General features: G+C 37.9%; 1 protein-coding gene across 1 annotated transcript in view; it reads right to left on the minus strand.

Moving 5' to 3' along the window:
- The window catches only part of KDM5B (lysine demethylase 5B), a 78,556-nt gene that overhangs the window by 45,494 nt on the left and 16,096 nt on the right, over window positions 1-16,966 (minus strand). The window contains exons 2-4 of the mRNA XM_030302099.1: window positions 4,296-4,373; window positions 2,289-2,411; window positions 767-937 (exon numbers count right to left, since the gene is read on the minus strand). Of these exons, the coding sequence (XP_030157959.1) occupies window positions 767-937; window positions 2,289-2,411; window positions 4,296-4,373 (372 nt within the window). The remainder of the gene's footprint in view (window positions 1-766; window positions 938-2,288; window positions 2,412-4,295; window positions 4,374-16,966) is intronic.

Here is a 16,966-nt window from a genome sequence, read left to right on the forward strand (position 1 = left end):
CACAATTTTGATTAGTAGTTTACCCTCTGAAAGTATGTCATTATCTTTCTACTTCTCTATAGCACAGTAACAATTCTTAAAATTATAGAGCTTACTGCTCTTGCCTTAGAATAACTCAAAGGGTATCAACCGACAATGACACTCTTCTTTCTACCACAGTCTTGAAATAAGTTCTTATAATACTGTTTTACTTTAATTACAACAAAAGTTCCTATCTGAATAATTTGACAAGTACCATCTTTATAAGAAAACAAACATGGCTACACAGGAACTGTTAGAAGATGGATCCATTAGCAATTCAGTATTATTAAATCCCCTACCTTTTACCCCTATCAGCATTCTATCTGAAAATCTCCTTGGAGCTCTCAGCTGGCAAGACAACAGATAGGCAACTTCTTTCACAGGTCATATTTTCACATGACAACTAGTAATATGCACTACCATAGTACGTGAGTGCAAAAGCATGAGCCATAACACAATAATAACGTACTTGTCGTAAGGAAGACACAGCCTTAGTGAAATAAAACACAGACTTTGGCTTCTCACAGAAGCAAAAGGATATTTCCTCTACAACCTTGTTCATTACAAAAGCAAACTTCTAAGTATGGCTGCTCACAAAACACAACAGCAAAAACACTGGAGGAAAAATTCACAAAACAAAGTCTTCTCAACAATGTCTTCCACAAAGAATTAAGGCCTATTCATTCACCGTAAAAGATAACATACCAATAAGCAATGAAATAAAATAGGTTAAGATCGGACTCACTCTCAAACTGTCTCCTGACAGGAATAAGTTGTAGGGGTTGAGGATTCGCTCATAATGCCCTCTGATATGGGAGCCCACAGCTTTGCCAGGAGCAAATCCCATCTTGGTGGCAATTTTGGTCCATTTTCTATCCTTGCAAACAACTGCAAATCCACCTTCTTCTGCAACTAACTGTTAAATAAAACAGCAAAGAAATTAGAAACACATACATAGAAATCACTTCTAATTCCCTTGTACCTAGGTATGACTCTGAGAACAACATGTTCTTGGCTGCAGTAATTTTTTTTTTTAACTTTTTTTTTCTTAATTTACATCCAAGTTTAGTTAGCATATAGTGTAACAATGATTTCAGGAGTAGATTCCTTAATGCCCCTTATCCATTCAGCTCATCTCCCCTCCCATGGCTGCGGTAATTTTTAAAAATACATTTTCCGGGGCACGTGGGTGGCTTGGTTGAGCATCTGACTCTTGATTTTGGCTCAGGTCATGATCTCACCATTCATGAGATAGAGCCCTACATCAGGTTCTATGCTGACAGTGGGGAGCCTGCCTGGGAGTCTTGCTCTCTCCCTCTCTCTGCCCCTCCCTTGTTCGTGCTGTGTGTGTGTGTCTCTCTCTCAAAATAAATTAACATTAAAAAAAACACATTTTCCAAGCCAAACAAAAATATATATGTATCATTAATTTCAAGCTAGAAAATTAAAATATACCCATAAACATGTTGTACCTCCAAAAACTACTTCTCAGTTCCCCAAAGCAGTCAAGATTTTCCAGGAGGAAGAACTACATCAACAATTAAATCTCTAATAAAGAACGAATCCTAGTACTTGGTTTAACTCTGTGACCCTTAAAACTCTCCATAAACTAAGGAGGAGGAAAAGATGGCACCATTTGTTTGGCAAGAATATAGGCTTTACACTGAATGAACCTGAAGTTAAAGTACTGAATTACGACTCAACCTTTAGAGTTTCGTCAATTTTCTCCCTGAGCGTCAGTTGTTTTAACTCCAATAAAACAGAAAGGAGATCTTACGGAACTAATAAAGTTTTAAAATGTCACACACAGGGGCGCCGGGGTGGCTCAGTCAGTTAAGCGTCCGACTTCAGCTCAGGTCATGATCTCGCGGCCCGTGGGTTCGAGCCCCGCGTCAGGCTCTGTGCTGACAGCTCAGAGCCTGGAGCCTGTTTCAGATTCTGTGTCTCCCTCTTTCTCTGACCCTCCCCGTTCATGCTCTCTCTCTGTCTCAAAAATAAATAAATGTTAAAAAAAATTTTTTTTAATAAAAATAAAAATAAATTAAAAAATAAAATGACACACACAAAAATGGTGGCAAAAAATATTCTATAAGATAAGGCTTTCAAGGCTTTCAGATGTGACACGTAGAGCCCAATCAATCACTAAAGTGAATGGAGAATTTCATTTTACATATTTCAAACAAAAAGTTTCTTTTTAAAGTGAAGAAGACCAAATTTATGCTGGCATAAAAGATACTAAATGAGGGAGATGGCCATTAGCCTCTTACCTTATTGAGCTGAAACAAGTCCAAGATCTTCCTTTCCACATGTGGAATTTTCAGAGTGCTTCCCTGTAACTCCCAGTACTTTGCAATCTGGTCCAAGAAATTCAGTTTTACTCGAGTTTGAGCCTAAATGACACAGAAGTGAATTTTAATCTTACCCAGCTTATTTTAAGACTCCTACCTATGTGTGTGGTATTTTCACTCTTAGAATATTTAAGTGAAATATCACTTCTGAATTCAATAGAGAAACGGCCAAAAAATACACAAAAGAAAGCTGGTTAAATAATTATACATGAACTCAACAAAAATTTAATTCAGCCCCTACCATGTGTCAGGCAGAGTTAAAAACTCAGTAAGCCTTTCCTTAAGTAGGCACTCTGAAAAGTACTTCGTTTAAGGAATTCTATAAGCACAATTTTATTATTGATTAAAATTATATCACAAGCTTCTATATGTCCCTCTTAGTCTTTTTACAACTGGGGTATTTTAAAGGTCTGTTCTTTCCAAGTACAAATTTTCTTATTTTCTCAAACACAAATCTAAAAACAGAATTACAACAGTGATTTCATATCAATTTTAACAAGTCCTGATACGATAAAGGACAGCCAGGGAAAATTTCTTAAATGTTATTCCTTTAACAGATTATTATTATTGTCTATAAAGTCATTAAAAACTTTTTTTGTCCAAAAAAATTCTGTTGGTCATTTTTCTTTCCCCTTCTTGAAAATTAAATGGAAGTCAGTCAATTTTAGGAGTTTTACCTTGCTCAAGAACAAAACTGAAATGAATGTCCAGATTTTCCACAGTCTAAGACTTCAAAGTTAGTACTCATTTCCTATTCTTCAAGCTCAACTTGAAAATACAGACACAAAATACAGAAATTCTGGGATTCCACAAAATCCATTTGTGTTCCATTTATGTTAAAAATGTTTGGTTTTTTTATAGAAAAACAAAACATGATTCAATATGAAAATCAGGTTAGCAAAACATTAATAAAAACACTACCTCCAGGTTATCAATACCCAAGCCTTATTCACCCTGCACTTTAGAGTTTCAGTAGCCTAGAGACTGAAGAAAAATCACCTCTTCTCTTGAAAATTTCCAGTATTCCTCAACCCCCCCCTCAGGAAATTAAAGTGTGTTATTAAATCTAAGTGAAGATGTGTATTTGGAAGAAAATTACAGCTGGAGATTCTTTTCCATTAGATGGTTCTCAAAGTACATTCCTTTCAAAACCTAAATTATTGTGGATGTCACCTAAATTTAGAAGTATTTAAATGAATTAATAGGTCAACAAGGATTGACAGAAATTAGTGTTTTTAATGAAATCTAGCATAAAAAAAAATTAAAAAAAAAAAAAAAAAAAACGGGGCGCCTGGGTGGCTCAGTCAGTTAAGCATCCGGCTTTGGCTCAGGTCATGATCTCACGGTTTGTGAGTTCGAGCCCCACGTCAGGCTCTATGCTGACAGCTCAGAGCCTGGAGCCTGCTTCAGATTCTGTGTTTGCCTCTCTCTCTCTCTCTCTCTCTCTCTCTCTCTCTCTCTCTCTGCCCCTCCCCCCCCGTCAAAAATAAACAGTAAAATAAAAAAAAAAATTTTATTTTTTTTTTTTTTAATTTTTTTTTCCACGTTTTTTATTTATTTTTGGGACAGAGAGAGACAAAGCATGAACGGGGCAGGGGCAGAGAGAGAGGGAGACACAGAATCAGAAACAGGCTCCAGGCTCTGAGCCATCAGCCCAGAGCCTGATGCGGGGCTCGAACTCACGGACCGTGAGCTCGTGACCTGGCTGAAGTCGGACGCTTAACCGACTGCGCCACCCAGGCGCCCCAAAAAATTTTTTGAATGAAATCTGGTTGGCTGCAAATGTCCTTAATGTCATTTGTTTTACCATGATTATCCAATTATTGGTCAAATTTTAGCTTCACTAAAACCACCAGATTTGTGACTGATTCCTCCAAGAAAACCCCTCTGAAATACAGGCAACCAGAACAGTAGCTAAGACAATACCTCCAATTCATTCAGCCTCTGGATACGTGGGGTAAAATGAAGTTTGTCAACATCACATGCAAATGGTGGCTGCCAATCCTAGGGGAGAAGCAAAGGCTTTTATCAGAAGAATTTATAATTCTGACATTCAAGAAATCATGTTAAAACCCCAGTTAAGTAAAACACAAGTTACCTCCTACCAGTAAAATAAAACAGAACATGGGTAGTAGTGCTTTCTCAATCTTCTTTGCACCAGAACAGCAGAATATGTATGATTACCCTTCCCCATACAAATGATACATCCTGCATGCAGCCCTCCTCACACCCTTTCAAATAAATAATGTCACTGAACGTCAAGCTATTGAAAAATCACTGACTTTTAAGTGTATTATTTATTTTGTAAGTAATCTCTACACCCAACATAAGCCTCAAACTCACACTCCCAAGATCAAGAGTCACATGCTCCTCAAAATGAGCCAGCCAGGAGCCCTGAAACATCACTGACTTTTAAAGAGACTTTGATTCCTCTATTCCACAGAAGTTATCCTTTTACAAAATAGCTATATTAATATTAAATCATCTATAAACTATATTTTTATATATGTAACCTAGTTACTTTTACTTTTATTATAAAATTAAGAATAAGTTCTTGGACATGGGATGGCAGAGACTGCCATCCAAAGCTCATGTTAAGGATGATTCTTTAAAACATCAACTGCTACAGATTCTTAGAAGAATTGTTATCATGAAGAAATAATCAGACAATAAGGAAAGTATGTATGGTATCAATAACTAGACAAAACTGGAAACTCAAATTTCCACAACAAGACAATGGTTAAAGGAATAAAAATTATGCTGTGTTAATGGGTACAGAGTTTCAGTGTGCAATAATGAAAAGGTTTTTGAGCTGGATTTTTGATGATGGTTGTATAGCACTGTGAATGTACTTAACATCACACTAAATTGTACCTTTAAAATAATTACAATGGTAAATTCAGTATTATGTTTAATATTTTAACACATTAAAAAAGCAAAAAGACAAAAAACATGCTGTGGTATAGTTCTGTTTATTGACATTGAAAGATGTTCTTTACATATGTTAAGAAGGAAAAGAGGGACGCCTGGGTGGCTCAGTCGGTTGAGCGTCCGACTTCGGTTCAGGTCATGATCTCACAGCTCGTGAGTTCGAGCCCCATGTCAGGCTCTGTGCTGACAGCTCAGAGCCTGGAGCCTGCTTCAGATTCTGTGTCTCCCTCTCTCTCTGCCCCTAACCCACTCGCATTCTCTCTCTGTCTCTCTCAAAAATAAAAATGAGAACATTAAAAAAAAAGAAGAAGGACAAGAGAGGCTATGCAACAGAAAAATGAAACCTGGAAAAATATACAGCAAAAATAGGATTTTTATAGGTGATTTTCTTTTGCTTCCTTAGCCATTTGGAATACAATCTGAAATATATTTCATACATTAAATAACACCTATTAAATAATAAATAAGTTACTTCAGGGGCACCTGGCTGGCTTAGGCAGTACAGCATGCAACTCTAGATCTCAGGGTCTTGAGTTCAAGCCCCACATTGGGCATGGAGCCAACCTAAAAATAATAAATGAATCAAACAAACAGTAAATAAATTCAGGTTTAGAGAACAAGTCAGTACAAGGAAGCTCACAGTCTTTTATTCCTTTATCCAAGGAAGCTCTGGAAATTTCATATCCAGACGTTTGTTCTAAGAAAATAATTCACCCACAGTCAACAAAAAACATGCATGAAATTAACTACAGTATTATGTTAAGATATGATTGGTATTATAACAACACTGAATACTGCACAGCATTTGAAGTTCTAGATTTACAGGGGGCACCTAGGTGGCTCAGCTGATTGAGTGTCTGACTTCAGCTCAGGGCCTGATCTCACAGTTTGTGAGTTCAAGCCCCACATCAGCTCCCTGCTGTCATCATGGATCCTCTGTCCACCTCTATTTGCCCCTCCCCCACTCATGTACGCTCTCTCCCCAAAATAAATAAAACATTAAATAAATGAATAAATTAATTAATTAAATTCTAGATTTGCAAAAAACTCATACCAGCATATAAGAAAACACAGAAAAATGGGCAAATTGTGTTAACAGCAAGAAAAAATGGCCAACTGTAAAAAGACTAGTGTCCAACTTTACACAAAATTCAAGAAATACACAAGATTCTCTCGTTTTTTACCTACCAGGTTAGCAAAGACTTAAAATATACACACCACCAGTATTAGCAACATGTGAGGTAATGTGGACTTTGACGATTAGTATGTTTTTTGGAAATCAATAAGAAAGCATCGTATTTTTAAAGGCCTACTGAGCCAGCAGTTCCTCAATTGAGAATTTATTCTCCAAATATTTGTTGCCATTCACAACACCAAGACACAGGCACAAGGAAATTCACCACAGAATTGTTTTAACTTAAAACCTTAATATTACGTCCAAAGAAGACATCCAGATGGCCAAGCGACACATGAAAAAATGCTCAACATTACTTAGCATCAGGGAAATACGAATCAAAATCACAATGATATACCACCTCACCCCTGTCAGAATGGCTATCGTTAACAACTCAGGCAACAACAGATGGTGGTGAGGATGCAGAGAAAGGGGATCTCTTTTGCACTCCTGGTGGGAATGCAAACTGGTGCAGCCACTCTGGAAAACAGTATGGAGATTCCTCAAAAAATCAAAAATAGGACTACCCTATGACCCAGCAATTGCACTACTAAGTATTTATCCAAGGAATAGAGGTGTGCTGTTTCAAAGGGACACATGCACCTCAATGTTTATAGCAGCACTATCAACAATAGCCAAAGTATGGAAAGGTGGCAAGAGCCCAAATGTCCATCGATGGATGAACGGATAAAGAAGATGTGGGGTGTGTGTATGTGTGTGTGTGTGTGTGTGTATAAATAATGGAGTATTACTCGGCAATCAGAAAGAATGAAATCTTGCCGTTTGCAACCATGTGGATGGAACTAGAGGGTATTACGCTAAGCAAAATTAGTCAGAGAAAGACAAATATCATATGACTTCATGAGGACTTTAAGAGACAAAACAGATGAACATAAGGAAAGCAAAAATCATATAAAAACAGGGAGAGGGACAAAAACATAAGAGACTCTTAAGTATGGAGAACAAACACTGGAGAGGTTGTGGGAGGGGGGGATGGGCTAAATGGGTAAGGGGCATTATAGAATGTACTCCTGAAATCATTGTTGCACTATATGCCAACTAACATGTATGTAAATTTTAAAAAATAAATTAAAAAAAATTTTTTTAAACCTTCATATTGGGGCATCTGGTGGGGTATGCCTGGGTGGCTCTGTTGGTTAAGCTCCAACTTCAGCTCAGGTCATGATCTACATGGTTCGAGAGGTTGAGCCCCACGTCAGACTCTGTGCTGACAGCTCAGAGCCTGGAGCCTGCTTCAGATTCCATGTCTCCATCTCTCTCTGCCCCTACCCCACTCGCATTCTGTCTCTCTTTCTCAAAAATAAACATTAAAAAAAATTTTTTTTTAAATATTAGGGCATCTGGCTAGCTCAATCAGTGGAGTATGCGGCTCTTGATCTCAGGTTGTAAATTCAAGCCCCACATTGGGTGTAGAGATTACTTATTTAAAAAAAAAAAAGACCTTCATAAACCTATCAATGGAGAACAAAGTAAATAAATTTGACACATCTGTAAGTAGCAATAAAATACTCTGCAGCTGTAATAAGGAAAAAAAGATCTAGATGTTCTAAATATAGAAAAGATAGCCAAGACTGGATGAGTGAAAAAAACTAAAACGTAAAATTGTGCCAATAGTATTACATATATGTAAACTTTAAAGATTATCAGATTAGGAGGGGGGCAAGAGGTTACTGTTATTTCAAATCTATATTGTTAGAACTTATTACTATTGGTTGCTTTTATTTATTTGCTTTCATTTTTTTTTTTTTTAATTCTAATTAGTTGATTGCTTTTAGTTTAAAAGTAAAACAGGGGTGCCTGGATGGTTTAATCAGTTAAGCATCTGACTCTTGATTTCAGCTCAGGTCATGATCTCACAGTTCGTGAGTTCAAGCTCCACTTCAGCTCTGGGTTGACAGTGTGGAGCCTGCTTGGGATTCTCTCTCTCTCCCTCGCTCTCTGCCCCTCCCCCACTCACTCAAGCACACCCACTCTTTCTCACTCTCTGTCTCTCAAATATAAACATTTTTTTAAAAAGTAAAACAAGGTTTGAGGTGCCTGGCTGGCTCAGTCCACGGAGCCTGCAACTCTTGATCTTCAGGTCATTAATTCAGGCCCCATGTTGGATGTAGAGCTTACTTTAAAAAAAAAAAAAGAGTAAGTAAAACAAGGTTTTGTTTTAGTGATAGGGAGACTTCAATAAAAATACCTACCAGCGATGCCTGGTAAAGTATTATGTTAAAAAGACTGTATTTTACCAGAATTTTTTTAAAAGGGGAAAAAAAGGGGCGCCTGGGTGGCGCAGTCGGTTAAGCGTCCGACGTCAGCCAGGTCACGATCTCGCGGTCCATGAGTTCGAGCCCCGCGTCGGGCTCTGGGCTGATGGCTCAGAGCCTGGAGCCTGTTTCTGATTCTGTGTCTCCCTCTCTCTCTGCCCCTCCCCCGTTCATGCTCTGTCTCTCTCTGAACCGAAAATAAATAAACGTTGAAAAATAAAATAAAATAAAATAATAAAATAAAATAAAATAAAATAAAATAAAAGGGGAAAAAAAGCAGACTACAAACTGATAAAACGCTATTTACTACCATCCCAGAAAGAACCAAAGAAAAAAGAAAAATTGGCAGCACTGTTTTACACTTATTCCAGACAAGGCCTTCAAGTATTTAATGCTGTTCCACTGACTCTTCCACAAAGACTATGGCTAATGTTTAAATGTCAGTTGTCAGTTAAAGAAATGCTATTCTTTGTTAATAAAGTTAAAAAATACTACTCCATCCTGGGGCACCTGGGTGGCTCAGTCGGTTTAAGCGTCTCATTTCAGCTGAGGTCATGATCTCACAGTCCATGAGTTCGAGCCCCGCGTTGGGCCCTGTGCTGACAGCTCGGAGCCTGGAGCCTGCTTCGGGTTCTGTGTCTCCCTCTCTCTCTGTCCCTCCCTCGCTCATGCTCTGTCTCCCTCACTCTCAAAAATGAATAAATGTTAAAAAAAGAAAATTAAAAAAAAAATACTGCTCCATCCTGAGTCAAAAAGATGAGAGTGATTTTTTTTTTTTTGATAACTAAGGCTAAGGAAAGCAATGTCTTTAATTGTACAAAACACAATGTAATAGAAGAAAATCACACTGCTTGATAGTCTATCACAGGCTAATAGGAAGACTTTATATTGCTCAGAGCTTTGCGCTCTAACACTTCATAAAAGCTGTATGCTTTCTGAAATGAATTGATCTGGGTTGAAGGTTAAAACCAAAAACATCAATGACAATATGTCAGAATATACAAGTAAGTGATTAACATACTGTCCAATGGCCTGAGAATTTTATAAACTAAGACTTTTGGGTCATGTATGACATTCCCCAACTAATCAAATAGGCCTTTTAATCCCAAAACACAATGATATAGAAATTAATTTCATCTCATCCATATATTAAAGTCGTAAATTACAGTGAGCTGTGTCTTTGTATGTATATATTGTATACATATATGTATATGTATATATGTATATATACATATATTGTATGTATTATATAATTTATGTTTATTGTATACTGAAACTTTTTCAGATGAATCCTAAAAATAAAGTAAGAGGAAAACAGTACATATCTGTCACTAAAGAAGATCACACAGTGGGTATAATATATATAAAACTAATACTGTTTCAGATCATTCTTTCATTAAACACAAACCACTGAAAACTTATTCACTTCTTCTGGTTACAAAGAATGAAGGAAAATGGGATAAATGTCATTCAATTTCAAGACTTTCATTGCCAACTGAAAAGCTTTACTTCGGGGCGCCTGGGTGGCGCAGTCGGTTAAGCGTCCGACTTCAGCCAGGTCACGATCTCGCGGTCCGGGAGTTCGAGCCCCGTGTCGGGCTCTGGGCTGATGGCTCAGAGCCTGGAGCCTGTTTCCGATTCTGTGTCTCCCTCTCTCTCTGCCCCTCGCCCGTTCATGCTCTGTCTCTCTCTGTCCCAAAAATAAATAAACGTTGAAAAAAAAAATTTAAAAAGCTTTACTTCAATAAAAGAATTACATATTATTTGCAATGCTCACTGAAATACGTGAAGTAAGACATCCTTGGCCGGGGCACCTGGGTGGCTCAGTTAAGTGTCCAACTCTTGATATCGGCTCAAGGCTGTGATCTTGCAGTCATAAGACAGAGCCCTGCATTGGGCTCCCCGCTGAGAGCACAGAGCCTGTTTGGGATTCTCTCTCTCCCTCTCTCTGCCCGTCCCCTGCTTACGTGCTCGCTCCCTCTTTCTCTAAACAAACAAACAAAATAAACATTAAAAAAAAAAAGATATCCTTGACTGAGTCTGGCCTCGATGGACTATAACTTTTACAGGGGGGACAAAGCCATCAAAGAAGGAAAGAGACTATTACAAAACACTGTGATAAATTTTGGTTTGACACTTTATCTAAAGGGGCTATCATATAATCTAACCAAAACTTTTAGCCTCTTAACAATAATGGTTCATAAATCCTTTTTCTAACATAAAAACAGCATTTCCATATTAACTAGGTGTTATGAATTCAGAGATTGCAAGGCATCCCATATAAATTCCCTGCTGAGATTCACTCACTTTTAAAACTTTAAAATGGCTTTATTTTACCCCTTTCAAAATAAAAGTCCAACCATATTTAAAAGTCCAATTATTTTCCTGAGCACTAAAAAATATATTCCTTCAGAAGGCAATTAAGTAGGAGGAAGCTGAAGCTTTGAAATCCTCAGAGGCCTGAGTAACATCAAGTAAACATTCTTCCTTAGTCCCCACACTGAACAACTTATGGTACATTTAACTGAGAGAAATGTGCAATAAAATTGACCAGTGGGAGAATAACTTTCATAGGATGCTAAGGATTTTTCAAAAACGCCATGAAAATTCACTCTGTAAATGATCTAGTGTTGGCATCCACATATTAGAACACTGTTTTAATCTTTCTAATAGAGAAGCTATCACCATTTTGAGACCTAATAATCAGCAAAATGAGAAAGTGTATTCTCTAGATCTACTCCAAAAGTTGGTTCTCCTGCAGACAAAACTCCTGCAGACAAAACTAATTTTTAAATTTTTTTTTAATGTTTGTTTATTTTTGACAGAGCATAAGCGGGGGAGGGCAGAGAGAGAGGGAGACACAGAATCCGAAGCAGGCTCCAGGCTCTGAGCTGTCAGCACAGAGCCCGATGCGGGGCTCAAACCCACGAACTGCAAGATCATGACCTGAGCCGAAGTCGGACGCTCAACCAACTGAGCCACCCAGGTGCCCCGACAAGACTAATTTTTAAAAATCAACGTCAAAAGCTCATTCTGATTAGTTTACAAAGAATAACCTTAAGGACGGACCAATGTATTTTCTAATTACATACGTTCTATTAAAATCTGTCATCATAGAATAAATGCACAAAGGAATTTAGTCCATTGAGGCAGAGCTAAACTCCGTATTTTCATCCAGATTCTTACACTTTCTAGGTTATCAACACATTAACATAAAACTATAATTCAACATTTTAAGGATCCGAACAAAGAATTTATCTTAGTTTTAAGGCAAGTCAGAAAAATTTTCAGTTGAGCAGCACAAGATTTATCAATCTTAATAAAAATTTAAGTAACACATATGAAATACAACATAAGAAGACTACTTTTTCATGGCATTAACAGTTTTATGTCAGTATGATGTCCTTAAGACACCTGCACAAAGTGGCAGAACTGGGCACACCATAATCATCGTAAGTCCCCATCTATAAACTTAAAAACAAGCAGAGTTACTATATGTGAGTCCCTCAGTGGAGTCCAATGACCACTCACTGATGGGTGTCTATCAGGAAAGTTTTGGTTTTTTGTTTATTTATTTTTGAGACAGAGAGAGACAGCACAAGAGGGCAAAGGGCAGAGAGAGAGGGAGACACAGAATCCGAAGCAGGCTCCAGGCTCTGAGCTGTCAGCACACAGCCCCACGCGGGGCTCGAACCCAGGAACCGTGAGACTGTGACCTGAGCCAAAGTGGAAGCTCAACTGACTGAGACACCCAGGTGCCCCTATCAGGAAAGTTTTTTAATTCAAAGGACTTCAATGTCTTCAGAACAGAAATAAAAATGTGTTAGATAATATTAACTTCCCCCTTTCTTCTTACTTCCCTCAGGGTAGGCTTGGCACCAAGCAGCTTTAATTAGCCATCCATTTGATCAAAGTCTGCTTAAGATTTCCCATCCGCAGGATGTCGGGGTGACTCAGTCAGTTAAGCATTCCACTCTTGATCTCAACTCAGGTCATGATCTCACGTTGAGTTTGAGCCCCACGTTGGGCTCTGTACTGACAGTGCGGAGCCTGCTTGGGATTCTCTCTCCTTCTCTCTGCCCCACCCCGCCTCTCTCTCTCAAAATAAATAAACTTTATTAAAAAATAAAAAATAAAGATCTCCCATTCTTAGTGAGCCACTAGTAAAAAAAATACTGAGGATTTTCTTTTCAGACTACAGAATCACTTTTATTCTTTAAATCAGAGATTCTTATACTGTATTTGAATTGAGTGTATGTGGATTTTGGGGGGACAGTCCACAGCTTCCACCAAATTCTCAAAGGGGTCTGTAACCTTAGGGTCTGTAACCTTAGGGGTCACAAAAAAATCCTGTGAGTGTGTGTGGCTTTCAAAATTTTTGCATCCTGAAGTTCTTATCTCACTATCCCAACCTACTTTTTTTCAGTCCCTTCTCATACTTAACCAAGACATGATAATGGATGAGACACTTGGCTCCTCAAAATGTCAGGAGGTTATATATATACTGTAGGACAGAAAGAGCAATGCACTAAATAGAAGACCTGGTATGCATCTTGGTTCTTTAATCACCACTTAAGGGATCTTAACTTTTCCATTCGAAACGTATAAACAATATCTACCTTCAGGACTATGATGAAAATTAGAATTACAAATATAAAGGATTATGTATTATAAAGCAAAAATAGCAAGTATTATATTGCATTAAGTTCTGACCAATGAAACATAATTTCTTCTAGCAAAAAGTCTGTGTAAACTCAACTTTCAAGGAGCATCTGACTTCTAAGCTGTACCTTTAAGGACTCTATCCTTCCAGCCTAACTCTAGTCAGCATCTAGTTGGCATTAGACCAATTTCAACACAGGTTAAAGGGCTCCCCTAGATTTCAACCCTCCTCCCCACTGTTACTTCTCTAGTGCTCATTTTTAAAGCACAATGATGTCATTTCCCTTATCCTTGCACAGTAAAACACGTTAAAGAGGACGTACTCTGGTGTCACACTGCCTGAGTTCACACCCTGACTGTGGCTTTCTACTAGTTCATCTCCCTGTAGCTTAAATACATGTATAAATGGGAAACTGAGGCTTAAATAATATGGATAAAAGCCTTTAGAGAGCTCCTGGCATTTACAAAGTAAGCAGTCAAAAATGTTAGCTATGAGGAAACATTTATGTTGCAGAGCTTCAGTTCCCAGGAAGCCTAATGTAACCTTGTTTTGTTTTATGACTGGTTATGTTTAAAACAATGGTTTCAATTCTCTAATCTTCATTATCAAATTGTATAAAATGATATTTCATAGGGAGTGCCTGGGTGGCTCAGTTGACTTCGGCTCAGGTCATGATCTCACAGTTCGTGGGTTCGAGCCCCATATCAGGCTCTGTGAAGACAGCTCAGAGCCTGGAGCCTGCTTCAGATTCTGTCTCTCTCTCTGTCTGCCCCTCCCCCGCTCATGCACAGGTGCATGCACGTGCACAGTCTCTCTCAAAAATAAACATTAAAAAATGGCATTCACAAGTTAATACATGGCATTAATAAGTTAATATATAATATTCAAGGCCCATCCTTTTTTTTTTTTTGCTGTATTTTTTTTCCAGTTTTATTGAGATATATGCAACCTTGCTACTTAAAGGAGAATACACTGTCACATTTTCCATGCTTAAAGAGCTTTTTCTAAGATTGTTTTAGATATGTAATTCAAGGATAGAGGCACTTAACAATGGATCTGGGAAGAGAGAAGCTGCTAGGGTTGCAAGAGAATTCAACTTCTATACTATAAAAATTAACACTGTGGTGGGCAAGCCTATGTATGGTTCCACAATATTAGTATTTTGTATTAACCAAGCCATTTCATATATATCTACTATATAAAACTTCCTGACTACATATTCTCTTACTGCCATAAAAGCTAAGCAATAGAATAGGTTTAAAATAATTTTCTCTAATACAAAAGTACACTCATTACTAAAATATCAGAAAATATATATGAAGAAGAATCTCAGAGAAAACCTGCTGTATTTTGGTATACATCTTTCCAGTATTTTCTAAAATGCAAGTTATCTTCATAATCTTCAAAAAATTAAGTCATTATTTAAAAAATATGTATATATTTTTCCTTTTACTTACTATACTGTGAATATTTAATATTTTATTGTATTGATACTTTTTAAAATTTCTTATTATTGGACATTTAGGTTATTTTCTTTACTTTCCAATGTTAATCATTACAAATAAAACATCCTTACCTTCTAGGAAGTTCATTTTAGCCTCTTTTAAAATAAACCTAAAAATTTTATGATTTTATTACCATTTTTTTGTTTAGTTTATTTATTTTGAGAGAGAGAGAGAGAGAGAGCATGAGCAGGGGAGGAGCAGGGAGAAGGAGAGAGAGAGAATCCCAAGCAGGCTCTGCACTGTCAGCACAGAGCCCAATGCAGGGCTCAAACTCACAAACGTGAGATCATGACCTGAGCCAAAGTCAAAAAGTTGGATGTTTAACCAACGGAGCCACCCAGGCGCCCCCCCCTAACTTTTTTTTTAAATAAAAATAAAATCTTAAAAATAAATAAAAATCAGTTGCCCATATACCCAGTCTTACCATGAGAAAAACATCAGATAAATTCCAATAATGGGACATCCTACAAAATACCCAAGTGAGTACTCCTCAAAACGGTCAAGGTCAATAAAAATAAAGCCCAAGGGGCACCCAGGTGGCTCAGTCAGTTAAGTGTCTGACTTTAGCTCAGGTCATGATCTCACCCTTGGTGGGTTTGAGCCCCACGTCCGGCTCTGTGCTGACAGCTCAGAGCCTGGAGCCACTTCAGATTCTGTCTCCCTCTCTCTCTCTGCCCTTCTCCTGCTCACACTCAGTGGGTCTCTCTCAAAAATAAACAAACATTAAAAAATTAAAAAACAGGGGCGCCTGGGTGGCGCAGTCGGTTAAGCGTCCGACTTTAGCCAGGTCACGATCTCGCAGTCCGTGAGTTCGAGCCCTGCGTCAGGCTCTGGGCTGATGGCTCAGAGCCTGGAGCCTGTTTCCGATTCTGTGTCTCCCTCTCTCTCTGCCCCTCCCCCGTTCATGCTCTGTCTCTCTCTGTCCCAAAAATAAATAAACGTTGAAAAAAAAATTAAAAAAAAAAAAATAAAATAAAATAAAAAAAACAAGAACAACAACAAAAAGCCTGAGAAACAACAACAGCTAAAAAAAAGCCTAAAGAGACATGACAACTAAATGTAATGTGTATCCTGGATGAGATTCTGGAACAGAAGGAAGATATTAGCTAAAAATTAAAGAAATATGAATAAAATATATGGACTTTGGTTAATAACAGTATCAGTTCATTAATTATAGCAAATATGTCATAATAATGTAAGATGTTAATAAAAGGGGAAACTTGGGAGACCTGGGAGGCTCAGTCAGTTAAGTGTCCACCTCTTGATTTCAGCTCAGGCATGATCTCACAGTTCCTAAGTTCAAACCCCATGTTGGGTTCTGCGCTGACAGTGCAAAGCCTGGTTGGGATTTTCTCTCTCTACCCCCTCCCTCACTCGTATGTGCTCTCTCAAATTAAACAAATAAACAGTAAGAAAATTAAACAAATAAAAGGGGGAAACTAGGTCAAGGAGTATATGGGAACTCTACTCAGTTTCTCTTTAAATCTAACAGTTCTTAAAAATATTAAGTCAATTTAAAAAATCATTTGGATCAGGAGCACCTGGGTGGCTCAGTCAGTTAAACATCCAACTTTGCTTTTGGCCAAAATGAACAAATCAGGAGACTATAGATGCTGGAGAGGATGTGGAGAAACGGGAACCCTCTTGCACTGTTGGTGGGAATGCAAATTGGTGCAGCCGCTCTGGAAAGCAGTGTGGAGGTTCCTCAGAAAATTAAAAATAGACCTACCCTATGACCCAGCAATAGCACTGCTAGGAATTTATCCAAGGGATACAGGAGTACTGATGCATAGGGGCACTTGTACCCCAATGTTCATAGCAGCACTCTCAACAATAGCCAAATTATGGAAAGAGCCTAAATGTCCATCAACTGATGAATGGATAAAGAAATTGTGGTTTATATACACAATGGAATACTATGTGGCAATGAGAAAAAATGAAATATGGCCCTTTGTAGCAACGTGGATGGAACTGGAGAGTGTAATGCTAAGTGAAATAAGCCATACAGAGAAAGACAGATACCATATGGTTTCACTCTTATGTGGATC

This window comes from Lynx canadensis, chromosome F1 (assembly GCF_007474595.2).
Source record: "Lynx canadensis isolate LIC74 chromosome F1, mLynCan4.pri.v2, whole genome shotgun sequence".
In the NCBI taxonomy this organism is placed as follows: Eukaryota; Metazoa; Chordata; class Mammalia; order Carnivora; family Felidae; genus Lynx; species Lynx canadensis.